Source organism: Aptenodytes patagonicus, chromosome 15 (assembly GCF_965638725.1).
Source record: "Aptenodytes patagonicus chromosome 15, bAptPat1.pri.cur, whole genome shotgun sequence".
In the NCBI taxonomy this organism is placed as follows: Eukaryota; Metazoa; Chordata; class Aves; order Sphenisciformes; family Spheniscidae; genus Aptenodytes; species Aptenodytes patagonicus.
Genome location: NC_134963.1, coordinates 15,649,118 through 15,662,819, shown reverse-complemented (window position 1 = coordinate 15,662,819; position 13,702 = coordinate 15,649,118). Strand labels below are relative to the sequence as shown.

The following is a 13,702-nucleotide window of genomic DNA, read 5'->3' as shown; positions in this document are numbered from 1 at the left end:
GTAACAGAGTATTTAAATGCATTACAGACAAGATCAGATGTACTGTTGCTATAGTTAATCTTTTTAACTGCTAATTTCTTCCACGCCTTCTCCTACTTGATTCTAGTCTGCAAGGTAGATGAATTGTTGTGATAGTTTTGCCTAATAAATTAAGGGACTGGAATGGACCTCCGACCGGAGAATCTTCCATTCCTTCATCCCGACTGGACAGCCTCACATACACCCAATAAATTATTTAAATCTACCATTGAATTACACGGCACCAACATGGAAAGTAAGGTACCTTTCCCCAACTAAATGAGTTAAGATTCTAGAAGACTTGCTGTTTTAGTCAAATGCTGCTTTGTCTGTTAATATTTTTTTTTCCCAAAAACCCCTCTTTTATTGCATTTTTTCCCATGTCCATCTTCATTTAAGCCATTCTTCACCTGCTCCCTCCTCCTAGCAGCCTGCTTCTGGCCCCTCTTCCTCCTGTCTGCACTCTAATGACATACTAAGTATTCTTCTACTCCCGCATTATTTTTAATTTCCTTCTTTCAAAGTCACTCTCTGTTCTACGCCCTTTCAGTTTGCCCTCTGCTCAACAGCCATTCTTTTTTCTCTTGACAGTCTCCATGCGGCTCACCATCTATTTCCTTAGAATCTGCTGGGTTTTCTTCAGGACAACCTTCATATCAATCTTTTTAATTTTCTTTTCTAGTCATAAAAATCTGTCCTCTGATCCCCTTGCATTTTCAATCTCCTTCCTGTCCATTATTATTCTCCCAGTAAAACTCTGTAACATTATCTGCCTTCATTCTCCATTCTTTCCCACTGATAACCTTCCATTTTCATTGTTACGTTTTTCAGGCTGATGCATGCAGAAAGTCAGACACCCAGTGCAGTTAGCTTGCTCTTGAAAGAGACATCAATTCTATTTACAGGCACTTCACCATATAATAATGGCTATCGAAATAAAGCAGTGGAGAAGCAATCATTTTTGCTTTTATAAGAATAAACATGCATTGTTATCCAAGGCCAATCATATAGCATTACAGAGAGTACTAGAGCATCGTACTCTGGCAGTATCTGCCTCTTGATTGTCTCTTCTTTAAAATTACCTCATTTTAAACAACAGTAACATTCTACAACTCAAACTTTTTCTTTTGGAAAATTTTTTTTACATTATTTTAATTACTGGAACTGTCTGTTATTTAACAGCAGCGCAAGATATATTTAGAGAAATATACCTCTGTAGTTAGAAAAAGCCCAAGTTATGTTTACGCTGCTGAAACAACCCACCCCATGGCTCAATCCTTGACCACAGCGCCAAGTGGTGTGCAGTGGACCACGGCCAGGCTGCTGTAAGCCAGCCCCTTCACGAGTGGCTATGCTATATACTCCACCCTGTATACCATTTGGCCTGAGCCTCTCCAGGACACCACGTGGCATCCAGGGGCCATGAGCTGTAATTAGTACTTTCTTCTTGTTTTCCCAGTTCAGAGCATGAAATAATGTCAGGGTTATGTTACAGACTGGTTCCCTTAAACAGCACGAGGCCAAGGCTACGTGCTGTATGTCCTGAAGCATGGTATAACAGGACATATGGAGGAACTGAGGATGCAAGGTCAGCTCAGAAGGTCTTCAAGGACTCTCCTAGGTGGAGAGAGGTGAATCCCCCCAGGTGCAATCCTGTTCATATAACCTACAAGGAGTACCTGAAGCAAATTTTGCTTTTAATTACAACTAATTACACTTAGGTTTTGTCTTGAAGGCAATCATTTAGTCACGCCTCTGCTTTCACAATTAACATGCATGCAGCGTGAACAATTTGAGCATCAAGACCTGAGAACGAAACAAGGCCTAAGCTACTGTTCAGCACAGATGAACCACAACTGTGCTACCTATGTAAGGAAGACACCAAACCAACCATTTTCCCATTAAAGGCCAAGCAAGTGAAAGCTCATACTAAAACTCACTTAATCACCAAGACTGAAAGTCTCTCTCATCTTGCCAGCATGACTTTTTTTTTTTAATTGCATCCAAAATCTACTATTTGAAAGAAGCTACATACAAGTCCATAGTTTCATAAAAGACACTAAAATTTTAATTCTTCCATAAATGCAATTAGCTTACAGGGAGAAAAATGATTAGACAGAAACACTCACCAGCTGCAAAGTTCGAAATTTTCTTAAGGAAAGGCAATCAATAGAGATTGGCCTGGGAACCAAACTTCCCATGTGCACTGAGAGATCACTGTTGCGTCTGCATTTTTATCCCATGGATAAATGTAAGTCAACACTTTTGAATGTCATAATCCCTCCAATTTATTCATGGTCTACTGGATCTTTTGGTTTTGCATTTAAAACACCACGTTCCTATTACTACTGTGATCTAGGAAATTATCCATGGAAAAGATTTAAGCATACAGCCGTTTTCTGCAGTGTTGCAATGTGAGCATTATCAACTTACATTTAAATGTATTTAAGAAATACATTTAAATGTATTTCTTTTCAAGCACAGGTGCAGCAAGTGATGTAGCAGCATTGTGCTACTTACTGAGGTTTCACAAGCATCATTTTGACAGCCGCTCTATTGAATTGTAAACAAAAAGAGAACAGTGAGGTAAAAAAAAAAAAACCAAAGACCAGGAATCCATTTTTAACTGGATTCCATTTCCTTCACGCAGTTGCCTTTACTAAGGGGCAAGCAGTTGACATGCCTACTGCTTTCGCTGGAGGACCATGAGAATATCCCACCTGCTTCAGGAGGAGATGCCTGCATAGAACAGCTGCACATTCAGACACAGGGAATCAATTCGTTTCACAAGTACTGTAGTACAGGTATTCGCTAAGAATCCTCTTTCTTACGCAGAAGTACTTCTCTCCGCTGAGGTGACAAGGTCATTAGTGTGGCTGGACTTAGTCAGGATAGTGATTCTTATGAAAACCATTCAAAGTAATAAAAAAAACCTCAACTCCTAACGTTAGTAAACATTTATACATTTTTAAAAAGGTCTCCTTACAGGTGTTTTCTGAACAGCTCTAGCAATATAAAAACAGAAGGAAAGAATCAAGATGAACTCAATCAAAAATTACTCAGTGAAGATTTAATTTAGAAAATCATCATCTGATCAATAATTTTGATCAACAATAACCACACTCCAAATTTTAACAATTTAAGTATGGTTCCTAATTATTGCAAGTAAGCTTTATCCTTAAAGATATTCCAAATCCTGTCTGTCTTGGATTCCAGTAGAGTTCATACTACGTTATTAGTGATGGTCATATACGGTTACAGAAGAATAATCTATATTCTGCTCTACCTCATACACTACCTAATTGAATCTTCCCAGTTAATGATGACATATGAAGCAGGAATAACAACCTTGGCGATATCAGACAGAGTGAGAGGGCAGAATACTGGATATGAACGTCAGGGAAGCAAAATTAACATGGCAATATTGCCAAACTTTTATGGACTCTTTCCTGAACACAAAGAAAGATGATCATTTAAGAAAACATCAATTCTTGTTACTGCTCAAAAATATTAAATTGAAAATTCTTAAAAATTAATACCCCCAATTATCCTAAGGACAGGTATGACAGTAAGTGCAGTACATGCATTAGTGGCTTCTCTAATAAAGTAACTCTATCATTTCCTGGCATTCCCCAGGACAAACTCTTGATTTCTAGGGCTACTCTTGTTTCTCATGTCTCAGCTCCTTGTTTTTAAATATTCAGTCCTTTGCTTTTGTCAATTCTAGTTGCCAATTTCATACAACATTCAGACACTGAATTAAACAAAAAAGAATCTAACAGTAAGTAATACAATATGGGTTTAGCGTAGCAGGCCCCTCGGCAGAATTCAGCCCTAGAATTCATGTTTGTGTCACAAAGCAGCAAAGGAATCCTATAAAACACATGCCTCGTAATGCATCTTCTCTCTGTTGCCAGCAGCATGCAGAGATGCGCCTGGCTGGACTGCACTTGAGGCATCCCAGCACCTAGCTGACCCCTGGTTGCCATTCTGATGCGTGGTGGCACTTACAGCTTAACTTTTAAGCCTCAAGTTATACTTCAGGATTGACTACAGAATGAGAGAAGTGAGAAGTAAAGTTATGCTACCTCTGCATATGCACAGGCTTGTACCTTCTCCTTTGTACCGTCAGCAGTGGAAGACAATAGCCCTTAAATTTCCAATTAAATTTTTGTCATCATAAATTTTTTGCCATCATTTTGAGTAATTGCCATGTTCAGAAATAATACCATTATTTGCTGAAAAACCTCAGATCATCATGAATTTTAGCACTTTAATGCTGTACACAGATGTTCACCAGCCTAGCAGACATGCCTATTCAGCCTACTACATTGACAATTCGTGAACTAAAATAGCACTCAAACTGATTAATGCTAACTATGACACAGGCACATTTCAAAGTCTGTAGATAACATAGCTATATGATTAGAGACAACATAAACCAGTAAAGATTGAGTGTCACTTAGTAAATATCATTTTTGCAGAGTTAAAAATTCGGTTCTGGCACAAAACAATAAAAACAATTTAAATTTAAGATTAACATGGCATCAAAAATTAAATCAGTTAGGTGCACAGGAGATCTCACCGATGTTCCAGACCACTGTGTCATATGTATCTCAGTCATGTATGTGTTGGACACTTGTCAATTCTTATATTTTGTTTCCCTTGCTTTTCCCAGCTTTGGAATAACATGCAGTTTTGGTGTTTTACACTTAACTCACCACTGCATAGTTCAGGATTTGTGACTGACACGTAGCAATTGCGAACAACTAGCCAGGGTCAGGACTTGTCTTGAAATACAGAGATTGGTAAAAAACCCATCATCAGGAGAAAAAAAAAATATATATACTTTGATTCTTTGGATTTTATTGTACTGGTTTTATTACAAATATCCACAAAAATATTTGTGCCATGTATAATGTCCTATCAAATTCTATATAGTTCACAAATGGTATTACAACTAGTAAGACTAGTGTATGTCAGCATTATACTACTGCAAAGGACTATACAATGCCCATTTAATTTATGCCTATGGTCATGAGTAGCTGGAGATGTAACAATTTTTAAGAACGGATACTTAGAGTAAAGCTCTTTAAAGAAACGCGTAGGCATCTGAAGATGAGGTCCAATTCACAGATCTCTTACATCAGTGGCTGTACTCATACCATGCAACTTCAGTAGCTGGACCTACTTCCACCTTTTGAAGCTCCAAAAAAGGCACAAATCTAGCTTAGGTGCTCCAAACAGCCCTTTGGAAGACCTTTGATTTCTCTACTGAATATATACAGAGCTTAGGGAGAACAAACGGCTGACACAGCCAGCTGTAAAGAGAACGTAAAGTTGAGTGATGTGAGGCTTCCTTACGAAGCCTGATTTTCAGAGGTGCTGAGTCATCTTTTGATGCCTAAACATGTTATCTGTTCTCCCTGAAAAATGTGATTTGAACATCATAAAGAGGTTTTCATTACCACTAACCTTAAAAGGCAGGATCACCGTACTTTTATCCTAAATTCTCTTATTTGGATTGAGTTCAGAATACCTGTGTTGCCATAGTAGCATGAATAACACTTACATTCACAACAGACTCCTTGAATTTGATGTGAAGCCTGTAATTAGAAAGTGCAATGATGGCATCCTCTGCTCGTCCTACATACTCCGTACTCTCGCCATGAAGTTCAATGAACGGGACCTTCAGAACAGCAAGAAAAACCTTTCAGAAACCATTTACCAAAAATATGTACCTCCTGTAAGCATACACTCAAGCACACAACATCATAAAATCAAAATGAAACACTGCTGAGAATTCAGCCTAGCTATTACTGCTAAGAAGGAAAGTCTTGGGTAAGGTTGGTTCAGAGGTTAATTGTAGCCTTTTTTAAAAATGATTCCTCATTTTCTCTTAATTTTCCTGAGTAGTAAGTGCTTGGTCAGGGAAAACAATGAATTTTTATGAAAAATCTGAGCAAAATACCCTCACATTTTGGCAAGCAGTCTGACCAACCCCTTGACTTATGCTCTTGCTCCTTACTTAATGGAGAGTGGCATTTCCATAATGCTATTAAATTCATCCTAAAGTAGGCAAAACATAAGATGAATAATCTTCTATGCTATTGGTCCCCAATATTCACTAAGCAAGCTCAGGCAACCAGCTTGGACTGAATACCTAAGTGCTACACAGCTGAAGTCAGTTGGACAAATCATACTTTTTGCTTCGTATTTCTCACTGCAATTATGAAAATGCATGACCTGCTGCTGTTTTATAAAGTTAGAAAACCTGCAGTCGTGTTACACTGCACATAAAAATTGCAACTGTTTAATTAAAAATGTGACTTAAGCCAAATTTATCTGAGCTGGGTGAAAAGTGTAAATGCTCAACTTGAAAATAATCTGCTTTTACACCAACTTAGCTTAAATCAATTAAAAATATTTTCTATTAAAATGAAACAAACTACCTCTTCAGTTGATATAAGAGTGTCTACATGGATAAATCATTTGAACTAAATTGGTTTCCAAAGGAACTTTGGAAAATTAAGAAACCAAAAAATATCCATTTTTTGCGACTCTTGGCTTCTCAGTAACAAGAAGTAATGGAAGTATTTAACTAGCTTAGTGTTATTTTTTTAAAAAAACAAAGTTCTAAACTATGGGACAAAACCTAGCACTTGAAATTACTACACAAGTAATGGCTATATTTTTCAGACACTCTAAGGAGTCTCTTGTAATACAACGCACAAGTTCTCTGTCCTACCAACAGTACACGAGTATTTAAAAAGAAAATGTGTTTCTCCTATTACTGTGTTCAACTGCGAATGAAAATTCTACGGGAGATGCCAGAGAATACATAGGTCAACTAGAGATACTGTGATCTTAACTGGCAAGGAGCAGCATGGTGATTACCTGAAGGTTCTCATCCTCTCGGATCAGCTGCTTCCTGGGAAAAATCTGATTAGCCTGGATGCATTCAAGGCTGTGCTGAGTCTCTTCATCCTGAGAAACAAAGCGTTACAGTTAACTTCAGCGCTGTCACTTGCTGCCTTCTTCACCACATACCAAGCTATCAATGACCAATGAAAAGCTCAAACAGGATGAAGTGTTTAGAGAATTCAGGTATCAGTAACTTGTTGAAGTTACTAAACTTTCAAAGACAAGCACTCAAACAACTAAATATGATATGAGAAACAGGTTTCCTTCCTGCAGCCTGATTAATAAAGTCATAAAAAAGAAAAGGCAGACTTGCAATAGTATTAGGAAAAAAGCACTAGCCTAGCCTAGCGCTACACTTAAAATTCAACAACCCCACATGTCAACATTAATTCTCTAATGTTTGCGTCTATTCTGCTCTGTTACAGACCCTACAAACCCCTTTTGCTTACCATGACAGGCCCTGGATAGGAGGAGAAATCCTCGTCTTTACTCACAATACTTTGAGGCTCTTCTTCACTTACTATTAAAATCTAGAAAACCAGAAAAGCACAATGATGAAGTTAAATCAATTTTCTTTTGGGAAATAAATACAAATTAACTTTTAAAGACTGAGACTTCAGCTGTTGGAAAATTGCAAGCAAACAGTAATTACAAAAAGATGAAATCCATATAAACTAACTCTCCTGCGAAACAAAGTTGTTTCAAAATGTGTCTGGCTCCTTTTGTTCATTCTGAAAAGTCATCTTTGAATGTACTGCTGGGAGAATACTCGTCTGAATGCAGCCATTAGACCACTGTTTACATAATTTAAATTAAAACACGTCCACCCTTCTAGATCAACCTGAATTTTCGCCCAAGTCATTTGCAGATGGTGATTCACAAATACATAGGTTATAAAACCAAAGGGATCAACGTGATCATTTAGTCTGACCTGTTATGTAACACAGGCTGTCGGATCCTCCTGAAGTAATCTTGTTTCAACTATGGCATATGAGTTAGAATTCATATACAGACAGAATGCCTCATTTTATAGTTATGACTCATTTTCTATGTCCATGGATGTATCAAAACATCCATTTTCTTGCACTGACCTTTCCAAGAGCTCCAGATCACTATACACTAGCAACTTGCTCTCTCCACTATCTAACAACCCCCCGATCTTTTATCATCTGCAAATTTTCTGGAAATATTAAAGAGCATACAGTCTTGAAGTTTATGCAACTGACCCTATTAGGAACTTAATGATTGAAGTGAATACAGGAGTTACAATTTGATTTTGAGATTTATCTTATATTCAATTTTTTAAATTCAGGTAGGTTCTTCACGTTTAAAAAAAAAAAGGATTCATTCAGGTATTTTACGGGTTTTGCAGTCTACAGCACATAAAAGATACAAACAAAAATATCAGTCGAGTTCAGTCAGTTCTCAGTTCATATGTCACCTTACTTATAAATATATTTCAAATTATCGGTGTTGTGGTTGACAGAGAAAACCACTCCGAATCCATCAGCTCACACGCACACCACCACTGCAGGAAGCGCTAACAACATCCTGTATATTGTACAGAATATTTACAAAGGGAAAAGGAGCAGCAGATGCACATATTCTGAAACTAAAACATCCCACTGTCTAAAAACGATCAATGAGAAGAAAGCATTAGACTGTCCCCAAAACCTCTGTTAAACAGGAGCATGACAATAAACAAAATGCCTCTATGTCCCTGGCGTAGGGGAGAAACAGCATATAGAAGCTTGCAAGTTGGTTCAAAATTGCACAGCCTGCAGAAGGACGTTGTATGTGTGTGTGTGTATATATAAAAAAGGAGGAAATTATGAGCAGAATCGAGCTGGAACTGCCACTAATTCACTAAAAATTAATGCAAAAAGTAGATACAAAATCCCAATTTTAAACAAACAAGAAAAACAAAAGCTAGAAGACTTGATAGAAGTCTGAATCTATCAACTATGGAAACTGATAAGGAAAAATAAAAAAACAGCACAGAAAATTCCACGCCTGCAAGAACAATGGAGAGTAGGAGCATTCTTTTAAGTTACCAGAAACGAAGGAAATCTAGAAATGCTATCTACCAACAGCAAGATGAAGATAGTATTATTGTTAGTATTGGTCTAAAAAAGGCAGAATTATTTAACATTTTTGTTTCAAAAGAAGCAGGAGAAGAAGGATGGTTCATATGTAACCCATGCTGTAACTGATGAGAATATTCAAAGAATCACAATGATTAAAGCTAAAAAGGCCATAAATTCATCAGGTTTGATCTTTAATATATCAGAGGCCATAAAAGTCCAGCCCTTGTATTCAAAACAAGAGCATGTGCTTGGTTCCAGCATGACTTGGTATTTTACGTACGTTGTGTTTGAGTACGCTTATCTTCCAAAACCATGTCTACTCTTGACTCGAAGATACCAAGAAAGGAGGGGTTCAGCAGCTCTCTCAAATGCATCTGGTTTCAGTTTCTAACCTTTGGTTCTCACTGTATGTTTTTCAGATTACGTGATGTGCCATTCTCCTTGATGTACAAGGCTTAAAAAATGAGCCTCCTGCTCAATCAAATTTAAAATGATGGCTGGCTAAGCAACAGGCTTATTTGTCCAACCAACCTCTATCTTACAGCTCATCCGTCAAGAAAGGCACAGACTGGATTAACCTTGCGGTATATCCTGATATAATGAAGACTAATGATTCAAGGGAAGATGGGTTTAAAAACTAAGGTTTACACAAATCTCCTTCTCCATCCTTAAAACAATTATAAGCTTACACATTCAGCTATCAGGTCTACAGCCAGCCCGAAGAGCGATGAAGAGTTAGGGCATATTTATATGCGGACACCTCGGTTGCCGTTTCTGTAGGCTGCTGGAGGCAGGCTGTTGGCACGACTGCCTTCTGCAACCAACTGCCTCTTCACCAGTGCCAATTCTGCTCTTCCAGAATAGCAGCCACTGTTAAAGTCATTAAGACCAAACATTTCCAGATCAATTCATCTAGACAATTTATGTACAACTTGAACAAAGCTTTAAACATTAATAGTAAAGCCTTCTGAATATAAAAAATACCTTGCTATTTCAGAAAATTCCTTCAACTTCAAGCACAATTATCAAAGAAACACCGACCTAATTAAAAAGATGAGCTTTATTACAAATCTAAAGCACACTTAGTATCACTGATGAAAAAGTTTTAATGTATTAGGCACTGTGCTGTAACAAAATTGTTCTTTTATACTTCAGATTGATTAGATATATTTATTTTTAAAGCTTACTATATAACCATCTACATACCAATAAAAACACTATTAGCTTAGAAAATCAGGTCTTTTAAAATTTCTTACAGCTGTGCACCTAAAATCCAGCATAAACCATCAGCAAAGACTATCCAAATTACTGCAGAACAAGTTTCTTATTCTAATTGCTGCATTCAGCTGCAAAACAGCTTCTATTATAATGCTGTGGCTTTTCACGTGAATGTGAGAATCTTCCTTTCTAAGGCAAATTTTGGGAAAGCTGTGTGAAAAAATATGGCAGTTTCAGTTTTAATCAGGATTATCAGATATTAACTGTGATGTTGCTAAGATAAACAGTACAAGAACTTATAAGACTGGTTCTAAAACAAGTAGTTTGCACGCTCACACTGTTTCTAGGTATTAGAGAAATACTTCATCAACTTAACTGCCACAACACAAAAGTACTTCTAAAAATTGCTGGCAAAAGTAGCAAGAAACATTGAATTGTTAGAATGAAGTTCACTGATCTGATGGACAGTGAATATACCGAAAGAAATAATTCATTTCCCATCACGTCAACAAGATGATCCCACTCCCTTCATGGTCTCATGATCACTGGATTGAGCACAAGGGAAAGGAAACACACCACTAGGACCAGGGACGGGGACCACACACTATTCTCAGTAGCAGCCCATACTGAGACTGCGTGAATTAACTCTGAAACCACGCTTTCGATCTCCATTTCTTTCTATACCAAAGCTTTCTAATCCATTTCCATCCATACCTTTAGCAAACTCTTCCAGGTTAGTCATGTGAATAGAAAAAGGATCACAGTGCTTGTGTGACACCTAGTACAGGGATTTCTGACCCTCACTTTTAAGAGCACTGCCTTAGAAGTGAGAACAAGAACATTCCTCATATTGCCAACTCCAACAAGCCACCCTGTTGAATTTTACCCATGATAATTAACACACTGTGCTACTCTGAAGGACAGCTTGATACAAAGGGAGACTAGCACAAACTGGCTGAAGAAATCTATTCTCAAGTTGACCCATACCATTTTTCTTTTGATTAGTTGCAGAATGGAATCCGATTCCTCGTTTTGTTTAACTGCAGCTGGCAAATAATCAGCTTGTCCATGACAGTAAAAACCTTCTCCCAGAAATGAAATGGAAATGTTCAAATACAGCTTAGATAATAACTGACCAAGAAAACATTTTCATAAAAAGCACCCTCAAATTCAGGCTCCTACTTATAAATAGGATCACATATATATATAGTAGGTAGCTTATACATAGTGTAGTGAAACTTGTTTTTGTTGTTAGAAATAGTATTTTTTGTCAGGACTGAGGCCAAAAAAGGTTATGTTATCAATTTACTGTGCTGCCCTTTCAACTATAGTTTCACGTATATTAAATTACACCAAAAAAGAGGTTAGTCTTGTTAATTCTCCATCCTTATGTTCTGCTTGAAAGGATAGAATGATTAGTAAAGGTTGTAACCTCAGACTCTGTTCAGCCAGTACGGGAACATCTTAATTACCTTTCATTTCAGATGTGCCTTCTGGTCTAAATTATGTACATAATTAAGACTAGCAATAAACATCTGTTTGCCAGTGATTCTAAACAAAAAAGATTATATAAATAAAGGATCATTTAAATTCACATATATTTAAATGTAGTTGGACTTACAGCAAGAGAGAAGAAAAATTGGAGGGAAAAATAGGAAAAAGGAAGTACCCAAGCGTTTCACCTTGTTCCCCTGCCTTCCCTGTCCAGATCCTGAATTCCATTTATTTTATTATCAAAATCAAATTGAGTTGACCCTCAGTCTCAAAACACAGCTATTTAAACGCTGTGTCACAGTTGCCCTGTAAGTTTTAGATAGGAATCCAAAGGCTTTGACAAAGAAGCCTTAGAAAATTTGAGAATGAAATATTCAAGAACGCGATCTAGCTTTAGCAAAAGACGCTTCTGTTACAAACTGAAAATACTTCTTCCCTTTTCGCAGATGGAAGGAAATTATTCTGAGATAAGGATAAACACTTAGTTTCCCACATTTCAATCCCTGACAGCAAGGTTTCCCCACTTTCCTGGCACCACGTGTAGAAGTAACTGAATAGCTTTCAAAAGTATTTACTGGGGAAGTAGCTAACAATATGAGCATTTGCATATTACTCAGAAATAGGAGCAGGATAGACAAAGACTCATGTTTGAAGACTGTGTACAACTAAGAATCAGAAGTCTTTTTTTTTTAATAATTAAAGGTTGTAAATTCCAACTCGGTAAAATACTGATTGTTGTCTAACATCTTGGAAAACGCTTTATTTAATTAAGAGAGTAATCAATGGTAACTGTAGAATCCACCTTCATCAGGTAGCTCGTCTTACCAAAACAATACAAGTAGCTTACCAAAGAATAAGATAATAAAAGTCCTCTTTGTCCCAGAAAGTTTCAAACGATACTCTTCCAATACTTCACATTGGCAACTGCAAATAAAAAGACAGTACTTTAAAACATGAACCTTCATTTGAAAAAAACCACTTCTTAAATAGCTAGCAACTTATACAAGAAACTCAACTGTTATGTTAGTTTGTCTTAATTAAAGAAGAAAAGTAAAAAGTACTAACTACTATGTAAGTTGTAACTACCGAGATCTCAATATGTCCAAAGAGGGAATTCAACGATTGGATTCTGATGGGGACACGTGTGCTGGTTAAGGCCTCTTTTCTGGTAAGAAACAGTCCAGAAATCGTGGCCGCAAAGCAATTCAAATTTTTTTTAAACTTCTTTGGTACACAGAAGCAGGGGGGAATTACTTAGCAATACAGGCTACAGGAGAGCTCTTTTATAGAAGATCTAACTGGTTTCGTACTGATCTTCAAAAGTGTTTTTTAATTTTATGCTAAAACTAGCTTTTTTCCCTCCCAAGAAAGCAGATGAAGACCTCCAAACAGTGGTTACTGCCTAAGTACTTTTGGACAAAGCCGCAAAAAGCCAAGGTGAACGGCAATGCTCATATGATACCATTCCTCCCAAGCCCTATCTTTTTGACTTTCCAAGTGCTGTACAAACAATTACTTCCTCAAAAATACATTTAAGTATTGGGTTGCAAATACATATTGGGCAAAAAAATTATATGGAGAAAATATCAGATTTGCTTCATTCCTACGCAGTCATTTCAGTAGGTATTCACAGACGTCTTCTATAGCATCTGAATGACTGCCGGGACACAAAGTTCTATACTAAAATACCCAAACCCTAAAATTGAAGTTCCAGACTAAAACCAACCATTCCTAAAGCATGCAAGCAGCCAAACTGATGGAATATCACTCCCTTGTACCCAATGTACCAGAAGATTTACTCTTCACAATAACTTGGAAGCCATCCCAATAGCATGCTGCACGCGTACGTGCCTGGAAAGTCTAACTTCTATAAACATATAATCCTGCTGCTAGAAATAGTTTGCTTGTACTCTGATGTGCCACAACTAGTGATAATTTTCACATTCTGGTCCATTAAAAAA

At 37.2% G+C, this 13,702-nt stretch overlaps 1 protein-coding gene across 10 annotated transcripts in view; it reads right to left on the bottom strand.

Annotated features, from left to right (window-relative positions):
* Positions 1-13,702, bottom strand: part of MTMR3 (myotubularin related protein 3) — an 87,103-nt gene that overhangs the window by 41,945 nt on the left and 31,456 nt on the right. For all 10 annotated transcript variants that reach the window (XM_076353330.1, XM_076353334.1, XM_076353339.1 and 7 more), the window contains 4 exons: positions 12,589-12,665; positions 7,392-7,472; positions 6,916-7,005; positions 5,591-5,707 (listed from right to left, as the gene is read on the bottom strand). In XM_076353330.1, coding sequence (XP_076209445.1) covers positions 5,591-5,707; positions 6,916-7,005; positions 7,392-7,394 — 210 coding nt within the window. In that variant the 5' untranslated portion in view covers positions 7,395-7,472; positions 12,589-12,665. The remainder of the gene's footprint in view (positions 1-5,590; positions 5,708-6,915; positions 7,006-7,391; positions 7,473-12,588; positions 12,666-13,702) is intronic.